General features: G+C 33.9%; 1 protein-coding gene across 2 annotated transcripts in view; it reads left to right on the top strand.

The window, feature by feature from the left end:
- LOC129265039 (aftiphilin-like) overlaps positions 1–20,783 on the top strand; it is a 44,203-nt gene that overhangs the window by 9,725 nt on the left and 13,695 nt on the right. For both annotated transcript variants that reach the window (XM_064101841.1, XM_054903018.2), the window contains exons 3-5: positions 517–665; positions 8,202–8,334; positions 18,477–18,638. In XM_064101841.1, coding sequence (XP_063957911.1) covers positions 517–665; positions 8,202–8,334; positions 18,477–18,638 — 444 coding nt within the window. The remainder of the gene's footprint in view (positions 1–516; positions 666–8,201; positions 8,335–18,476; positions 18,639–20,783) is intronic.

Below are 20,783 nucleotides of genomic sequence, written 5' to 3'. Positions count from 1 at the left end.
GGATTTCTGGTGCTCATTTTGAAGAAAAAATAAAGCCTGTGTCTGTCGTTTTGAGCTGTAGGGGCTTTTCCACAGAGAATAGGAGACCTGCTCCACAGATTGCAGCTGCAGATGAAAGTGCCTTGTTATTCAGCCAGATCTGCAGATAGTAGTCATCTTTAATGCTACCTCCATTTATCATTTGCTCTAAGCAGTGTGTTACACACAATCACAATAATCTTCTGCAGGATTTGGATCGTAATTTTCATTCTTCTGTATACATGTATCATTAAAATTATCCTGTTTTGGAAGTTTGTATTTTGTTCAAACAATTTTAAGATTCTACAGCTTACTTTATATCAAACTCACCAATCTTGACCATGTATGTTTTTGTAGACTAACAGGTATTCAAATTTTCATAGTTTTAGATTTTATAGGTTTGTTTTCTGAAATGCATACAACCTGTAATTGTCATCTAGGGAATGTTATGAATCATGGTAAAGTTTATTGATGATAGAACCATCTGTTTTGTTTCAGGTACCCATTGGTGGAAGGGTGGAAAGGCTCTTCAAATCCTGTTTCCCTGGGTCTCTTCAAGGAGCATCAACCAATCAACCAGTACACACCCTCCAGAAAATTATAACAGTTAAAGAACCAGTACCAGCTAAAACCAAGACAGGCAAAAGGTATTATTTTAAAAGTATATAACCAAATTCTAAGTTTGTGTCATTGGTGGACTGTTAAACCTTTTTGTACCAGTATATCCAAATTAAGAAATTTTTAGGACATCTCAGATAAAGCTCCATGTTAGAGTTATGACAACTTCAAGTGGTAACCTTCTTTTGCTTAGAAAGAGTTCTCTACAGGAATTAGGATACCGTTTTCCAACTACATGTATATGAAGTTGCCACCCTTCAACACTTTCTCTGAACTGACCTAAATAAAAAAAAAACAATAAGGTTTTAACCATTCACTTGTGATATGTCTTTCTGCACGTTTTGATTTAAAAAAATGTTGCATTCCTGCTATGATGGTTTTACCATCTTTCCTGTAATATGAATTTAGGAAACAGCATCTAATGAGTCTCCAGAGATATGTTTGAATAATCCAGTAAAGGAAGAAAGAAGAAATACACTTTCCCAAGATATCTGTATTCCTCACTTTCTTCTCAGATAAAGTCCGATTTTCTCACACTATTTCTTTAGAGTATGCATGCACATACTGCATCATCATACCTGAAGACCCATGGGGTATTAAAGTCCAATTTTGATATTGGAAAATGGCTAGTTAGAACAACTTCAAAGTTTGTTCTTAGGTGGTCAACAACAGAACAAATGCAAGCATTCTCTGATTCCCCTACTGCAAGTATTATTATAGATTATATAAGATAGACATCAGTTTCATACCTAACTTGTCTTGCTCCAAAAGTGGAATGACATTTTGATCAGAATGCTGTTGAATCGATGTTAAACATTTGAGTGCTATCATTTCAAATGCTATGATTTGCCAGAGTAGATCTTGATTTGGAAACAAAAAATAATGATGATGATAAGTAAAAACATTTAACAGAACATTAGCTAAAATGGCAAAATTGCATTATATGTCACTTTTCTTGGAAACATTGATCCCTGCAGGCTATGCAGGCTTGAACATGGATTTACCATCTTGGAACAATATTTCTATGGGTAGACAAAGATATTAGCAAATTTTGCTTGCATCTTAATCGCTGGATGTGTGTTACTTCCATTCTGCTTACAACTTTATGTGTTTATTACGTGTGTTAGGTACGTGGATGGTGGGTGAAAGTTTTGTTATAGTAACAGGTGGCATATGGGTGCCTGTGGGTTTCCTGCCTCTGAGGTGCAAGCCTGGGTGATATGGCAGAGGTCTTCAAAGAACATTGATCATTATCTTGGTTGCAGCCAACCTTCAGAAAGGCAGTGACTCGGCCTCACCATGTATGCACCAGCTACATGGATGATATATGTAGCAGCATTAACACCACTCTTCACCAAGAAAGCACCCATATTATGTTCATAGAATGCGTGCTGGTTACACTTGTTTCTAGCGAGTAGCCATAGATCCATGGGTAATTTATACATGTATGGTATGTACTTCAATTGGTTAACTGCCTGTGACTTGTGGCTTCTATGGGTGTCCTACTGATGTTATGGGTGGACCTCTGCAGGTAATCACCTGCAAATACCCTTAACAAGTTACTTGGCTGTTTGCTATGTGCGAGATACAATCATGCTAGTTACTGTCAATAAGCCAGTTCGTAGTTCCATTCTGCGCATGATCAGAAGATTCTGCGCATGATCAGAGAAAGGTCATTTGTACTAAAGTGGCATGGTGGTTTAAAATTTAATGAGATAAGCACCAACTTTGGTGTCTTGATTATTCTTTTCAATTGTGTTTTTCATTTGCATCCACAAAGAACAAAAATGCGTCCACGACTGGTATTTCACTGCAGTTTGCCAAGTACATTGTCCAACATGCTATAATATGCATTCAAAGTAGAAATGCAACAAATACCTTCAAGGAGTCTTCAATGGTGTGCTATTCTAGTCACCTGGGGGCCGTTTCATAAAGCTGTTTGTAAGTTAAGAGCGACTTTAAGAACGACTGGTGATCCTTTCTTACGCGCTAAACCATCGCCAATCAATATACCATTTACCACAAGGAAGGATCACCAGTAGTTCTTAAAGTCGCTCTTATCTTACGAACAGCTTTATGAAACACCCACCTGGTATAATTCAATTTCTTCATCCTGCTATGTAAGGCATGCATACATGTATGTTATATCCTGCTTTGAAATCTGCCTATCATAATGAAATAAATGAAAGGTCATTTGACCAAAATTGTCTCTGATGTAACTACGAACTGGTCTATTGCATGTCATCTGCAGTGACCCATGTAGTATTACAAAACTTATTCTCCTCAAGACAAACCCAATGCTTGAACAGAAAGGTGTGACAGGGCCCTCACATTGGCAAAAAAATAAGATTTCAACACCATTGCTCGTTGTACATGTAATGTTAAAACATTTCTCAGTGGCATGCACCCAATTAAGTAAGACAACATCTTTAATCTGTAAAATAAGTTTGAAGATATTCCTGAAAGGTTACAAAATACAAACATTCAAACTTCTTTTTCAGATAAAATATGGCTGTCTTATCCACTGGGTAAGTGCCAGAAATGTCTTTTCATGTAAAATTAAACTTTAACAGGAAACTTGTAACATTTCATTGCTACATGTATATGATATGGTGACTACTGAGCACATCCACTTTAATAAGTCATGAGTTTAACTATTTTTAGGATATTGCTTGACTTTCTAGTTTGTGCTATTGAAGGAATGACTGCAGCACACAAATAAAACACTTTTAAGAAATTGATTTAAAATCATTCACATAAAAAATATTTGCAAGCAATTTTAGCTGCTCTTGGAAAACCAATGATTGCAAACAATGTACATGTACCAGTACTAAATAATGTTTTACATGTCATGGAGACCAATTACAGTTTGTCGTCTCTCCATATTGCTTAAGATCCCCTTGAAGGGGAAGTTCACCCTGATAAAAAGTTTATTGTAAAAATAACAGAAAAAATAATAAGAAATATTACCAAAGGTTTGAGAAAAATCCATCATAGAATTATAAAGTTATCAGAATTGTAATTATTTGATTTGTGACGTCATATGCAAGCAGCATTCCTAAATAGCGAATGGTAAAAAAATGAAATTTTAAAATGTTTTTTAACTGTACCATCAGTATATCAAAAGACAAATCATTTCACACCGATCATGAATAGAAAACAAAAATAAGTCATCAGGAACCATTTAAAAAAAATGAAATTTATGCATTTCATATTACATAACGTGTGGGGCAGCTGCTCGTTTTTGACATCACAATTTATACAAAACTTAAAATTTTAATAACTTTCTAATCTTTAACAGATTTTCCTCAAACCTTCACCGATATTTTTTATTATTCTTTCTGCTAGTTTTACAACAAACTAAACCTGAGGATGAATGTCAATATTGGATCATTGGTGTAACCTAGTTTGGTAGTGAAAGATACAGTGCAAATTGAGCAAGTACAGCTGCAATCGTAGTTTGCTTGTCGTAGCCCGGGGAATTTCTCTGAATTCTCTTATACATGTAGGGGTTTAAAACTGAGTTTGAATATAAAGCATCTTCTATCTGTTTATTATGGAGGAAATTATTGAATTGCAAAGTGAAGCATTGTACCATAATACTAGATACTGAAGGATATCTTGTCTTGTGGATCTCTTTCTCCCCTCTCTTTCACAATCTCATTCTTATTATTTTTCCTTTTAATTAAAACAGTCTATACTTTACACCTCAATTTAACAGATTTTTACAAGCCAAGCTTAAGTAGAAAGGAGGAAAACAAGGGAGAAAAGCTTAAAGCTATGGTGATAATTGTGGTGGTTTGTCTTTAGTGAGGAGAAATAATAAGTAAGAGACTGTGTTACTGCAGGGAATTTCATTTGCAGAAATGTGTTTTGTAAGATGCTCTCGATTGAGTTTATCAGCACCACTGTCATAGTTTATTGAGAGAGAAGGATGGTTGTATTTCCTCAGGGATTTGTATACCGCATGTAAATGTCATCCTTGTTAGATGTCGCAGAAAAAAGAAATTTGCATGGACATGTAATGTATCCATGTATTTTTTCTAGAACATCGAAGCAATCTTCCACTCAAAATTTGGCGTTTGCGACAAACATTTGAGGTCACTTAACAACTAGGGTGGTGCTTTTACATACAAAAGTAGTTTATTCATGTCAATATTTTTATCTTAACAATTTTCATGTCAATTTAAAGCTGAAAATTCCTAAAATAATGATATAGAAATTTGCATCAATTGCTGTGGGGTGAAAACTCGAGTTCACAAAGGTCAATCAATAGAGAAAAATCAGACAAGCATAATGCTAAAAATGTCATCAAAATCAGATGTAAAATAAGAAAGTTATGACATTTTAAAATTTTGTTTATTTTTCACCAAATAGTTAATATATGCACAATTTAATCACAAATGCAAATGAGGGAATTGCTGATATCCCTCATTATTTCTTTTGTTTTTTTATTGTTTGAATTATACATAACTTTAATTTTTACAGATTTGGCAATAAGGACCAACTTGACTGAGCCATAAAATGAACAATGGTAATTCCCCGGGGGGGGGGGGGTACTCGACCAAAAAAGTGGTGGGTATGTGCTGCGGGCAAGACAAAAACCGGGGGCCTTGGAGCGGACTTATTGTAAAAAGGAGGGTCCTCGGAATGGGCTTCGAAACTACAAATGTTTGTGAAAACGAGGGTCCTTGAAACAGGTCGCCTGCGTGTGCATCCCTATGGAACGGGCATACGTGTATGCAGCTAGCCCAGCGCTCGCGCAGTGGCGATGGTCGGACAGCGCTCTGCGGTCGCTTTTCACCAAAATTGCAGCTCATTGTGGCTGATCAATGCAACTGGAACGGCGTAACGAAAAATATGCGAAGCTTTGGAGCGGATTTCTTTCTTCTTTTCTCTCGATAAGAAGAAAATGCTATGCTTCGGAGCGGCTTTCTTAGTTCTTTTTCTCAATATTATATTAAGATGAAAATGCTATGCCCTGGAACGGAAATTTGAGAGTAAAAATGGGGGTCCCCTCCGCGGCACATACCCACTATGCATTATATACTGAGTGCCCCCCCCCCCTGGGGGTAATTCCAGATGTTCAGGGAGAAATAAAACTTTGTTTCAATGAGGGCAATGAGGAGAAAATTACAATATTTCATATTTCATATAACAAAATACCAAAAAAATAGTGAGTGAGTAATGTCATCAGTTCCCTCATTTGCATACCAACCGGGATGTGCATAATTATTTTGTGAAATTAAGCAAAACTTTAAAATGTCATAACTCTTTAATACTTTACATCAAATTTTGATGAAATTTTCAGTGTTACACTTGTTGGATTTTTCTCTTTTTATTCAAATCAACTTTTTATTGGTGGGGGGGACTTGTCCTTTAATAATAAATATGTGGCACCAGCTGGAAGTGGTGCCACCTGTAAAAAGTCAATTGGGAATCTGAATTTGTATACCCCTACTAAATAGTGGAAAATCTTGCGGTTTGAAATATTTCATCAGCTTTCAACCTATTCTCATGAAATTTGGCTCACACATTGGTCTTGGTGAAAAAGTGGGTAAGACATATTTTTCTATGTGTTGGAAAGTGCGTAGCCATGGTAACGGCATATTACAACAACTAATGTGTAGACATCATGCAGATTGAACTACTAATATTCATTAGATGGGCTGATAATGTCACATCCCCACTTTCCTTTTTTAAATGTTATTACATGGAATCATAATTGTTTGATTTTGTTTACATGTGCTAATGTTATGTCTCCCTTATGAAATAAGTTGGAGCAGTACATATCTAATGCACTGAATCAGTTGTCAATCCAATATTTTTAATTCTTAGAGGAAAAAAATTGTATAAACCTAATTTCATATAATAAAATACAAAAGAACAAGTGAGGATATGACATCATTGTTTGCTTGCTGAATATTAATGAAGACATGCATAGAACTGTTTCACTGGAATAATGCAAATCTTTAAAATACCATAACTCTGATTCCTTATCCGATTTTGATCAAATTATCAGTGTTTTATTTTATCTGATATCTGTTCAAATTATACTATTTTCAGCCTGGAGCATCCCTTTAATCCACCTTCAGTGATATTTCTGGTTTATTCAATTTTTCTCTAAAACATCAATATTTTTGTCAAAAAATGTACTGTATATTCCACATTGTTAAAAAAACAACCACGGAACATGCAAAGGATTTTCAGTTCTTGTCAAAATATAGTCAAATTAGAATGTGTTTCATGTGCTAGGAGAAGACAGTGATGATGAGAGTAGGCACACATGAGTATTGGTCTATTTGAAGAACATTTCTCATCTTTCAAATGCTTACTTTATACTCCAAAGATTAGATGAGTTACCTGTCACGTTCATGTAAATGTAACTAAAAAAATATATATTAATATTTTTTATAATATCTGCCATATAGCCCTTCACCTGGTGGACAACAAGATACTGTATGAAATATCACATTGACCCATTCTCTTAAATTGTACTTGGTTTCAATCAGGAAAATTGGAACTATAATTTCAAATCCTACTAATTTTATTAAATGTTTGTAACATTGAATTTCTAGATGTTTCTTGTCTTGTGTGTTGAAAGACAAATCAATAAACAGGATATTTGAATTCATTGTTAGTCATCAATATGTTCTCTGAACTTTCTTCTTTTTCTTTTCTTAACAGGTCTCCATGCCATCCTTCTTTTTATATTTTTTAAAGATTAATGTTCCATTAAAGTGAAATGGCCAAAAAGGAGGGAATCCATTATATTTGTCATAAGCTGCATTTCAATTGTTTCATTCCCTACTATATAGTTTCATTTTCTGTCCTCCTTCCATGAAAATGGGTTCTTGAGTTGAGTGCTATTTAGTCCATGACAAACATAATTTTTGACATTGAGAATTGGTGAGTTCTTAGAGGGTGGAGAGATGAATCCATTTTCCAGGGGAAATTGCATGAAAAAGATACATTAAGTGTATTGATCTCCATTTAGGGATTGGGCGCACATCATGCATGCACTGAATGTTGGCCTTTTTATTCTTGTGACCTGATGCTTGGAGAAAAGACTCAAAAGAGTAATATTATACTCTGCAAGATGAAAGTAAAAAAATTGGAAAAATTCTTCAGTGTGCCATACTGCTTCATTTGAACCCATCCACAGCTTCAGGGAGGTTGAAAATAATTTTGTGATCTGACATTTGAAGGTGACTGTGTTTAGTTTACAGTCATGTATTTTCATATTGAAGGATACTTTACAGTCCTCATTTTATTGTAAATATTGAATATTACGTGTGTACTACATGGTGATTGTGATTTATACACCATGTATGTGGCATGTTTTTTTCCTATCACAAGTGCAAAAATTGATGGCTGATAGATTCAAATTTTATTTTTTTCCTCAATTAAATTGTGCAAATGGAATATCTTTGAATGAGATCAAGGAGAAAAACTTCAAGTCATGATTTTACCTAATAAAATTGATCATTTAAATTCTGCAAATGCATGGATTTTATTATACATCTATTATGAAATACTGGTTTTGATTTTTATCTTTTCATTAGCTCTGCTACAAATGGTATGGTTTGGCTTTCACTCAGTGATATGGAGAATACAATGGCTCAGAAATACCACTGGAATGACTCCAAGAATAGCGGAAAGCTTCTCTTGTCTCTTGGAATTGATTCAAGAAATATTGTAAGTATTATTTCGATGTTTGAGTTGAACCGAGCGGCCAACCAGTGCACGCCTGACGTTGGCGATGCAAATTTATCCACATTGGTGCACTGCTAAAATAAAGAAATACATGAGAAATTCAGTGTCCATGAGTGTTGCTAAAGACTATGAATTACCAACCAAGTTAAGGCCTAAATTTCCTTATATAGAACAATATATAACATTTTTTACATGATGCTATTATTTACAAACCTTAATAGTCAACCAAGTATCGTTATGAGAATAATAGTATGAAGCAGGATTTTTCAATTTTCTTACTTGGATTTATTGGTCTGACTTATATTCTGTTATATATTGTTCTGTTTGTGACCTATGAGCCTAGAGGGCATCAACACTTAACAGCGTGAAAATGTGATCGCGATCAATCCAAACAAACAAAACAAAATGGCTATGCACATAAACCAACCAGGTACAATGTTCGGGCCGATAACTTCAAGCAAGAAAATTGAGAAATCATGCTTCTTGCCATTATTTCATAACAGTACTTGGTTGAGCAAGGTTTGGAAATAATAATATCACGTGAAAAATTATATACTGTATATATAGATCTAGATGAAACATAGCATTAAATTAGTTGATAGTCTTTGGCGACACTGAATTTCTTATGTATTTCTTTATTTTAGCGGTCCACAGGGCTCCATCGAAAAAATCCCTGGCAGTTGCCGGTCACAAAAAAAAACAGGGTGACTCGGGCCTAATTATTTCTCATCAAACTTTTTTACCTAATTGAATACCATATCATATGCATATTATGTGTCTTTGCTGTGATTAAACATATATCCAACCCACCCTGACTTCCAATATAATTTACACATGCATTCTAATCTTTTCCATTCTTATTTGTATCTTTACTTCCGTATTTATCTAAAATTATGCTTACATTACATCATGAAATATTCAAAGACAGATCCATGTGAGATGATGTTGTGAGATGGAGAGAAAGTAAAGGAGAGAGCTTGGTTGTCACTCTTATTGACCTCATGTATTGTTTGCATGATGGTTCCAAATTTTTTAAAAAAATTGGGGGGTTTTAGGATATCTGCAAATTATATAAAATGTATATTTTATAATATTATTATTTTTGATAACAAAATTACACATAGGTTGTTTGGCTTTCAATTTAAGTTAACATTTTGGAAAGGGGGATGGATTTATTTTCTACTAGAAAATAATTTTCCTGGTATCTCAATTTGCTCCACATTTTTTAAAGACTGCTATGCATAAAGTCTTTTTATAGCATATGTTTACATCTACAGGACTGTACATTACTTAGTTGAGAGCTTTTCTCTTATGACCAAAAATAGTATTCAAATTTGTAAAGCAAAATTATTCCCTGTCTGGTCTTATTTCACAATTTCTTGTTTTGTTTTGTTTATATTTTTGTATTAAGTAAAAAAATTGTGTATTCTAATTACAGGAATAGACTTGGAATGTGAAAATAGGGTGTATTTTTAAGGCCAAGTAGTACATGTGTTGAACAAAGTAGGGGTAGGGATGTCTGAAAATGTATTCGTAACACTATTAACAAAATAGGGGTCCAATTGTGAATTGGAGAATGAAGAATGATGATGGTTAAATATTTTAATATAAATTGACTGGGGAAGAGAGAGGGGAGAGAGAAGAAGATAGAAAGATAACAGTGTACATTATAATGGATCCTTGGAAACAAGTAACCAAAGTTAATTGTGAAATACACTATTAAGAAATGTAATTATGGTTTGAAATTTCTTCAGCAGTGAACGCATTATCGCTCTATCATTCCATCTCATAAAATGTTCTGGGTTCTTTATTTGGACAATGACTTAAACACATAAAGAGTAAGGGGCACTATTAAAACATTGTTGTCATTTGAAAAGTAGCAGTAATGTCTTCAGTATGGAAGGAAGAGAGAGTCAGAGAGAGAGGGGGGGGGGGGGGCATTACGTACTGTACCTGGAATAGGTAATTTCATGAATTACAATTTAATCAATAGATAAATATTTCATTACTATTTTTTTTTTCATTGAATATAGAGCTTATGCATATTAACAGAACACTATATGTGGGGAAAAATCCCACTCAATTTAAGGACGTTCCACAGTTATGTTTGTGCGCATTATGATCTGCGCATATTTTACACTCTGCGCGCTGACGTCACAATGGATGAACATGTGATTAATTAGCTGTAGGTATGAGCTAATATTTCTCCTTATCTGCTCTAGCTGCAAATATGATGCGTTATTTTATGAAGCTAAAAAATTTGCATTATTCCATGGACCATTTTTAAAAAGTATCTCTACAATTTCATAATACTTTACTCTGCAGTGCTGCAAAGAATGATGAATATGACCCTGAGTTTGAATAAATGGACGAGTGGTTTTTAATTTTTCTTCAGATGGATACAAAGCATTTGGCGCGTTTTTTGTGTTTTAAAAAGCACATTTGCTCTAATAAAAGTGCTGATAGTTTGAAAACAAGCACATGAACCCCTATTTTTCATTGTTTGCACCTCTTAAGTATACCTTCCTCTACAACTTTGCAAAGTTTGGTTAAAATGACATGGATTTTTAATAAAGTGCAGCATTTATTGCACTTTCTAATTTGTTATTGAAACTTCACATTTTTTAAGATTAGGTTTTTGTTATCTTTTACGCTATTTTTTAAGAACTGATAGTGCTGTTAGACTTAAAACAGTCAACAAATAGCACTATAAATAGATTCCCAATCTTAAAGATACAATTATTAACTCTCTTGCGAAATTTGATGAAATTTTCATGGATTTTGACTGAGTAATACAGGTTTAAACACACTGTAGTGCATCTCGTGAGGTCTAAAAATGCCAAATTCTTTTGAATGCGCAATTCTTGAGAACATCCATTTGAGTGAACTTTGAAGCTCTATAGCAAAAAATCAAGCACATGGACCCATGTTAATTTATGCATATTTCGATTATTCAGGTTCTAAAGTATCTATGTGCAAAGTTTGGTGAAAATGACATGGATTTCACTTTAACTGTGGAACGTCCTTAAATCCTGTTTTGGCATAATCTGTAATCTGTATTCAAGTACTTGAACTGCAGCTAGTAAAATAGATGTCTTCTCCTAATATGGCACATACATGTAGTTGTATGATTCTTAGTCTTAATATTACTTATAAATCCTTCTCATGTTAATATTTTACTTACTGATTACCTTTACTACACTGGCTTTTTGACAGAGTTCCACCCACTTTCTTCTCTACCTCCCACAGATTTTTGTATCCAGTGAATGCATTACTCTTTACCATGCAAAGTTTTGTTTAATGTAAGATTTCTTCACATTTTTAGGAAAAAAATCAATTTATTTCTGTATGCGTTATATATACTTTTCATCAGTATATTTTTTTAATCGGTGCTTATGTTGATGCCCTGTTGGTGTAGGTGTTGAGACTTTTATCAGACTGCCTATACTAGCCCAAACCAACATAATCATATGGGGTTACAAACATTGGTTAATTATCAACGGCTTCAAACCTACATGTAGTAACATCATTCCCAGACCAGATTCATTTTAAGTGCTATGTTTGCCCAGCACCAACACTAGTTAATACTGAGCTTGACATCATTTGTTGTGTGATCAAGTTTAGTGTTGGTGTTGAAAAAACAAATCATTTTACCTTCCCTTCCCTAGATCCAATGCCTGATGTGAGTTAAAAAGGTGATTCAAATCAAATTATTAATAGCTTTAAAGACATACTGGGATTTATCCAAGCAGCGGTCTAATATTAAGTTGATGGTGCATTTAACTTTAAAGTTGACCCAACACTACATGTAACACCAAAAATCAACACCAAACTGGGAATCACCCTACATCTTTAAAGTTTACCTGTACCATATTCATATCTTAATAAGATTTTATCAGTAATAGTATTTACAGTAGTGATGGATGTACCATTCAGTGTTAAAAATAGTGAAAAAATTTGACAGGACATGTGTTGATTTGCCTCCAGTTTCATTAATTCGCTGCTTGGTTCAATTCTTATTAAAGTCATTACCCACATTTATCCATCTCAGCTATTTGATATATGCTTTGTTATGGTCTCTTTGGCTTTTTATATTAAATTCAGCATACTGGCATAGCCATACATGTATGTTTATCTATCAAGACAGCATTACACAGCACTTACTGCTTATTAAAATTTATGTCACCTAGAAGTCCAGACCACAAGCTCATAATAATTGCAGAAAATTGTTGTTCAATGGAGCATTATCACCATGGTATCACATTTAATTCCAGCATTGCATTAGGTAGACACAAGAAGAGTGATCAATGTGACTGATTAAATAATGAAGTTGCAAATGGAAAAAAAACATATCATTATCATCGGAAAACATTTTGATAAACTACATGCATGCTATATTATATACACAAGATATGTGACTATGCTTTTTTTTTCTAAAATCTCAGGGTCGTTTATTATTTACTAGTGAAAGACTCAAAATTCTCTGAATGCTTTGCCATTATGCAAGGTTTTTATCAGAGGCCTTGACATATTAATGTTTATTAAAATTATCAACTTGCAAAAAACAAACTTAAAGATAAAAAATATGTTTGTGGTTGTTGTGGGGGGGGGGGTTCTGATTGTGGATTTTTAGGGGGAGGCTTCCATGTCGGTGACCCAACATTTGCTCCAACCTTGATATCTCAATAGGCATAGAGTTAGAGCTGGGATTTTAATAGAGTTTTTATTTCAGAATAATGTAAAGACAAGGATTAGGGTTTATTCAGTTTCGGAGGTTAGGTTTTATGTTTGACTTTAAACATATAGATTTTCTATCTGAGCAATTGTCGACAGAGCACATGTCATAGAACCTCCATGTCATATGGATTATTGATGTGTACATTTACATACTATGTGAATTCGGTGATTTCAAGTCTGGTGTTGGCGTTGGTGTTCGAAGCACAATTTGAATTGCGAACCTATTCTAAGTTGGTAAAACTACAGGTAGGTGGTTTCAAACCGCCTAGATCATAAGAATCCCTGTTAAATTACGAGAACTTTTTAAGGCTAAAAAATACCCATAAATTATTCCTGCATTCACACCACCCCAAAACATACCCTTCAGGATAAATTCCTGAAGTTACGAGCATGCGCAGTATGGTCTGATAAGCAGGCAAGGCGCGAGATTCAAAATATGTAGCTCAACAGCCACCCACGGCGCCCGCACCCAACTATACGCTGGGCTAAAAGTTCCCATAAATTGCTTTCAAATTGCCAAAATACCTGCGACCTTGGAAAAATCCCAGCAAAAGTTCACGTAATTTTGACAAGTACCTACTATTTAGTGGGTATTTTCAAGGAGCTTCCAACACAGCTCCTTGGTATTTTCTTTCGGGGAGATTACGCTCAATTTGCTTTCACATTGCCAATATTACCTGATCGGGTAAATTTCCCGATCAGAAAATACCTGGAACTGACGAAGTTTGAGGCGGTCTGAAACCACCTAGTGATCAAGATCACATTATTGACACTTCGACACTAGTGAGTGACTTTTCAGGACCAGCTTCATTTATGTTTGGTGTCATACTCGTGTAAAAAATGACCTTACACCAAAACCAAAAGGTCAACACTGAACTTCAAATCACCTATTGCGTAGCCTGGGTAAAGACACAAGAAGACAATCTGGGTTCCTCCCAACCAAAGAAATTTGAAAGAATAATACTGAACTCAATCTCAGAGTCAGATAATAAACAAGAAACAAGGAATCACTGTGACCTTGCTTTACCCGGTTTTGTGCATGTAAAAGTATTTGTATTGATACCTATATGCAGGCAGTATCCTGCTCTTGAAAGTCAAAATGAAATATCAATTTCAGGTTTGATGAATTATTCTTGTTGATCAAATGTCAACATGCTTTATCAACACTGCCAGGGGTGGGAAGCCCTATAACGCTTGACAGATACATGTGTAAATAGCAAGTTTTGTTGTCTCTGGATGTTACACAGCTCACTACCAGCCTTTTTATAATGAAACTTTTAAAATACTGAACATGAAGGCAACCTTGTGTGAACATTCTACCTTCCAGCTCACTGACTTGTTTTTCTCTTGGCCTGCAACATCATAAAATTTTGGTCAAAAAATGAATATTCTTTGTTTTTCAAAGTGATTTTCCTCAATACCTGAATTATTACAATATTTTCTATTTCAAGTTGAAATTTCAATGATTTTTAATGATGATTTTCAGCAGCTTAAAATTATTCATCTACTCTATTGAACTGAATAGATAACTTTTATGAGAAGAAAAGGGAAGAGAGAGAAAAAGAGAGAAAGAAGGAGAGAAAGAAGGAGAGTAAATGAGACAAAAAGTTAAAAACAGAAAAAAAATGAGGGGATCATTAGAGAGTCCAAGATACATGTATGCACTAAAAGAGGTTCAGATCCAGTGGGAAAAGAAAACATGCATACATGAACAGGTATGATTTATTTTATTTTGAGAGGAAATTTTAATAGGGTTTTATGTTTGTTTAGGGTTAGGTTTACTATTTAGGATAGGGTAGTGCTAAATTCCGGACTGAAGGTGGTCATTCCATTAGTGTGTGGAATTTACAGCAGAGCAATTGTCGGTGGAGCAAATGTTATGGAACCATATTGAATGGTAAAATATGTCTTCACTGATGAGTCTCTATATACTTCTACAATGTATTTGACATTTAGTAAACTGGAAATCAAAGACACAGTATATCAGTATGTCTGCTTCAGTCCTGATGGAATTCAGGCAATCTTGAGTTCAGGGTGAAGTTCAATCCATTATCTGATAGCTTTATGCTGAGTATACATTCGAATATGATTGTGAGCAGAGCAGAGAAGGGCAATTTTCATGCTTGGCATACAATTAAATGCAAATTGTCCCTGAGAGTTGTATAATAAGTGTACATTGGACCATTGCCTTAGTCTCCAATGAGATGTAACCCAGTTTGTGGATAGATTGTGGTGAAATGGATGATTGGGTAGAATAGACATTCAATTTCCATTTTCCTATTGGATTGACATTTGAAGATTGTGTGATGTTGATTGTTGAGCTGTTATATACAGACACATTGTATGTGTACATGTACTATGGATGATTTGATTTTTTTTAATGATAATATATTCAGTTAAATGATACAATTTACATATACAGAGGAAAAATAATTAATTACAAGAAACAAAGTGCTACAATTTATGAATTGGAAGCTGTTTAAAATTTACTAAATTCTTTTGAAAGATACACTGATTCATTGATCTTTCATTGTAACTGTTGCTATGATACCAACTGTAGGGTGGTTTTGTTTTTAATAGAGTTCGTTGTTTTATGATTTTATGATTTATTTGAGAATTAGTAGATGAAGAGGTTTTTCAATATTTTATTCACTGGTTTACTCACTTTCACTTTTCTGTTCTTTCACTTTGATAATTGAGTTCTGTGTTTTGCTGTTTTTCCTGCACAAATATGATATAATTTTATAATCTTACCACTCTCAATATAAAATTCAGTAGTGTTGTTGAGTTAACCATAATATTTCTTGAAAATAATGTTTATGAGATTTGTGTGCTTGGGGCAACTTGAAATATTATTCTTTCTTGATAAATAAATCTCAAAGTAACGTTAATTATGAATATAGATATGAATTCAAATTTTAAAAATGTAATCCCCAACTCCCTCACCCAGAAAAAATAACATCAAGAGAATTGGTTTAATATGCTTGTATAGTTACAATCATTGTCCCAAACATTGTTGAGTCATATTTTATCTGTGATTACTTCACCCACCTAGAAATTTTTTATCATCTTTTGATTATAATATTTCTCATTTTCGTAGTATGTTATTTTATTCGGTATTAGAATCCCCTGATAATTTTAGAACCCTGGAATATCACATGCTATTTGCTAAGATCCTATCTTAACTTTGATGAAAATTATAACAGATATTAAAATGCATGAGAGTATTTCCATGTTTATGACGGGCATCCTCCCTCTATCAGCCTCAATATTCTTGTTTGAGAGTACTTTCTGCAGGTGAATCTCACTTGACATCAAGCTGGAGGTAAAATATGGAGATGAATCCAATAAATCAATCAGATATTCTGTCCAGATATCTTGACAGTTAAAAACAACTATATTACCTCTGGGTACTGGGAGGAATAAAAGATGAGTAGGATTGATGTTATACACTGTGTAGACATGCCTGTTACCTCTATGTATTTATGTGTATACATGGATGCTATGTCTTCATCCATGCAGAGATGGGAAAAAATGTTCAAGAATCTGACTGAAGTGTTTTTTTTTAATATAAATAATAGTCCTATGAATAGATCAACATGATTGAAACATTATTCAGTTTATATAACAGAATAATGCAAAATATATTGATGTCTCAAGCAGTTTGTTTAGTTATTTATTTTATTCATTTATTGATATATTCATATTCCACAAATTCTCAAAGTACATTTCATAATAAATCATTTTTACAATGAAAAGATGCATTACCAATGAAATGATTAAAGTGGAGGGGCCTACTGAAAAGCAAAACTTGTAAGATATGGACCCCCTATCAACATTGTATACAAGGGTAATATGATATAAGTAGAGTAAAAATAATCAGCAAAATTCTATAAATTTATATAGATATAAACACTAACACAAATGTATATACACGATATACAAAATTAAATTCTGACTTTAAAATAATCAACACTACCGCGGATAAGTATGAAGTTCACAAAATATTTGATTGAATCAATAAGAATTCTGATAAAATTTTTTGATGAGTAATTCAAGTACAAGTATTATACATCAATAATGATATCACTGTTTTCACCCCCCCCCCCCTCCCTCCCTAGAAGATGTGTGTAGACAGAAGAAGACGAATTAGGAGGGTTAAAAGTATGAGATTGAGGTTATTTTCATAATATCATGATAAAGTTATTCGATAGTCGAATATTTCAAGTACAAAATCAATTTTTAAGTTTTATATTTGGGCTTCATCGGATACATAGCGAAAACGATGATGATACTGTAGCAATTGATATTGCCATGCTTGTCACTAGGATGACAATACATTTAAATTGAATCTAGAGGCAAATTACATTTACATGTTTTCTAAATGACAACAATCACTTCATATTATCAACTGTCTTGTCCAAGTCTGACCCCTCTCAAGCCACTATGTCTCCACACATGAAACCCTGGTCTATTGAAGTGCAATGGCAGCCATGTTTTTTTCACTCATCTGAACCTTCCCCTGCAGCAATGCACATTTTAATTCTATTACAATTTACCAGAATGTTTAAGAATGCCATTTTGTCGATTTTTGAAAAAAAATATATTGGTTTTGTTTTATGCATGTTTATCTACTGAAGATATAAAACCATTCTATAGATTAAAAATTATTTCTTTGTTATGTCTTCTTGTAATGTAATGCATCAAAACTAGAATTTGAATTGTGAATTCCTTAAAATGAAGATACATATATGATATTTTTGAAGGACATATATATCTTAAACTTACACACCTGAATAAACCATGAATTGCAGCTTAAGTTACATGTGTCTAGTGTAGATTGCACTGTGTGATAGAGAAACTAGGATAAGCTACAGGTACAACAGACATGCCATGTTTCCATGTGAATACTAATCAACCTGAGAGGCTTATATATCAGTACACTACATCAGAATGTACCAGCTTGGTGCATATATTTTCATAAGCCATCCTTCAGCAGAAAATGCACTGCCATTATGCTGTTCAGCTAGTAAGGCAAACCTGTTAAGATATTGTAATATTTCAAATGCAAACATTGTCAAATCTGCTGACTTTGTTATTGTATGAAGGCATTATTTTTTTAATAAATTTTTTTTTAACACAAGCAGTAATTGCAGAAAAGCAGCACCTTTAAGAACTTTGAATATGGCCTACATGTATATGTCTCAATTTAAAACAGTAAATTAAAAGAAATAGAAAATGAATTCTGGTGACGTCGTGTACATGTGTATAATAATAGTATTAATACAATATCTTTTAAATGAATAAGTTTCATTAAGAAGTTGATAGTTGGCAAGCTATCACATGTTTTTCTCCACCCCTCCTACCCTATATCTCACACTTTCCAGCTACCCCCAGGGCGTGGTGGACGTCCTTTGTTTGCCCAGGAGCTTGGTATGTTAACACCCAGTAAACCTGGTGAGGGCTCTGACAAGATACCCCTCGGTGGCACTAGTGATGTCAGCAGTGCAGCAGAAGATGGCATATCAACCAACTCCTCTGTTACTGAGGTAAGATGTATGTCTTGCTTAAGGATATCATTATATTCACAAAGACTCTGAAGTTATGTTAACAGACAATTTTCACCCTTGAAGCAGTTTTTGTAGATTTTAAATTAACAATAAAAATGTTGTGTTCAAGTGATTTTTGTGGGGGTAGGGTGTGAATTGATGTATGTGAAAATTGCAAACATGAATAAAGGGTGTTTTGCAAATGGATTCTGCAGAACCAAGTTATACAGAACCACTTTTATGAATGCAAAGATATCTCAATTGTGTAACTTTCTTTTAATATACTGGTGATCCTATTGTTCAGGGGGAGCAGGGGCAGGCATGTTGTACACATGTTCAGACACACAAAATGCATGAAAGGTCAGTTTTTGCTGGCTCAGGTGCAATGCATATGTGACATTTTAAGGGTATTAATTGCCATGTCTATGGGGTTGTGTCCTGGTGTGGGATTTAAGTGTGGAAGGTTTTTTTTAAATGGCTTGAATATATCGGGGGGGGGGGGCAGGGCAGGTGCAGATATCAGCATTATTACTTGTATAATGTCTTTAATGTGCCTCCATTAGACTGATATTTGAAATGACTCACCAATTACAATATAGACCAATTCGGCTTGGTTACTGTGTCCAATGGTAATTTCTAACTGGGGGATTTCAAGTATACCTAACAAGAGATAATGTATGCACTGACATAGCAACACTCCTGGTTCATTGCATAATACATTGAAAGTGCTTTTATTCTTCTTTTGAAAGCCATGAGTTAGAGTAATCTGAACTCGGATTCATCTATACAGATCACATGGAGAACGCTGATACTAAAATGACCATGATAACAAGAATATCTACTTATAATGAATCAGTTGTATGTAACCCTAATTTCAAACTAGTAATTTGGGTACTTTAACAGGCTTCTCATCATTATTTTTTTTGCATTTTTTTTTCTAAGGTCATCCTCATTATAGTTCATATTATACTATACAAGCTGTTATTTTCGCGTACAGAATTTTTCACGAATCGCGGGGTCCGCTGGTTGTTAAATTCGCGATTGGAAGATGTGCAAAACACTTCCACAGCATATCAAAGAAGCAAAATTAGTGCAAATCATGTACAAATCTATCTCCTCGAAGTCTTTATGCTGATGTGTATTTTGTACATAAATATGTCCCTGTAAAAACAGTTACAAACTGTGGAAAAAGTGGCTTAAATTTCACTTTTTTACCTTTAGATCTGAAAATTCATCATGCCACAGTTTGATCTGTAATCCATAGGCTTAAGCAATCTTTGGAATTTGTGTTTTGTTCGATTCATTTTTTCAAAAAGTTGATAAAAGTGCAAAAATGTGGAATTTGGTGAACAGAATCTTCACCTCTAAAAGCTCTGGTCATGTGACTTATGAATATTAATGAGCTGCAAATACGTGTGTATAGAGTCAATCAGATGACAATAACATCAAATTATTTCATGGAAAATACATTTTAATATTACAGTGAGTGAATAAATATTGATAAAATAATGTTTAAAAATAGTTTAGGCTCTGATTTTGTTTCAGAAATTAAAAAAAGGGAAATTCTAGCTAACTTTTTGAATCACTAACTGTCCTTTCTTAGCCTTATTTTTTGTACATATAGAGATGCATATCTCAATTTTCTCACTACACAGGATGTTTACAATGGCAAAGCTTTGCTGTTAGGGACATTGGCACTGACTAAGAAATGTGCCAATATTTTCGCTTTCTCGGCCGATCATGGCAATCAGCGAAAATAAACCGCGAAAGTAACAGCTTAACAGACTGAAGGAATGTAAAATTTATTCTTTGATTTGAGAATGCACTTATGTGTTAATGCACTCTTTACAATCTTAATTCATACAGCATGTATATGCTCTGATGTGGTTCATGGGATTCTACATATTTACATAATGTACAATACATATTAATGTGTATCGTAATCTTGTAAGTCAAGACAAAACAAATGACTGCCATCTTTACTCTCAACTATAACACAATCCAGTTAATATACAGAATCAATTGAACCATTATAATTTATCATAATTCTTTTTTCTCACATGAAAAGGGCTGGAAAAAATTACAATTAAAGCATTGGGCTCATTGATGTAAGAAGAAACTCCAAAATAAACACCATGAAAATCG

The sequence above is a fragment of the Lytechinus pictus genome, chromosome 7, assembly GCF_037042905.1.
Source record: "Lytechinus pictus isolate F3 Inbred chromosome 7, Lp3.0, whole genome shotgun sequence".
In the NCBI taxonomy this organism is placed as follows: Eukaryota; Metazoa; Echinodermata; class Echinoidea; order Temnopleuroida; family Toxopneustidae; genus Lytechinus; species Lytechinus pictus.
Note: the sequence above shows the minus strand (reverse complement) of the source record. Positions and strands in the feature narration are given on the sequence as shown.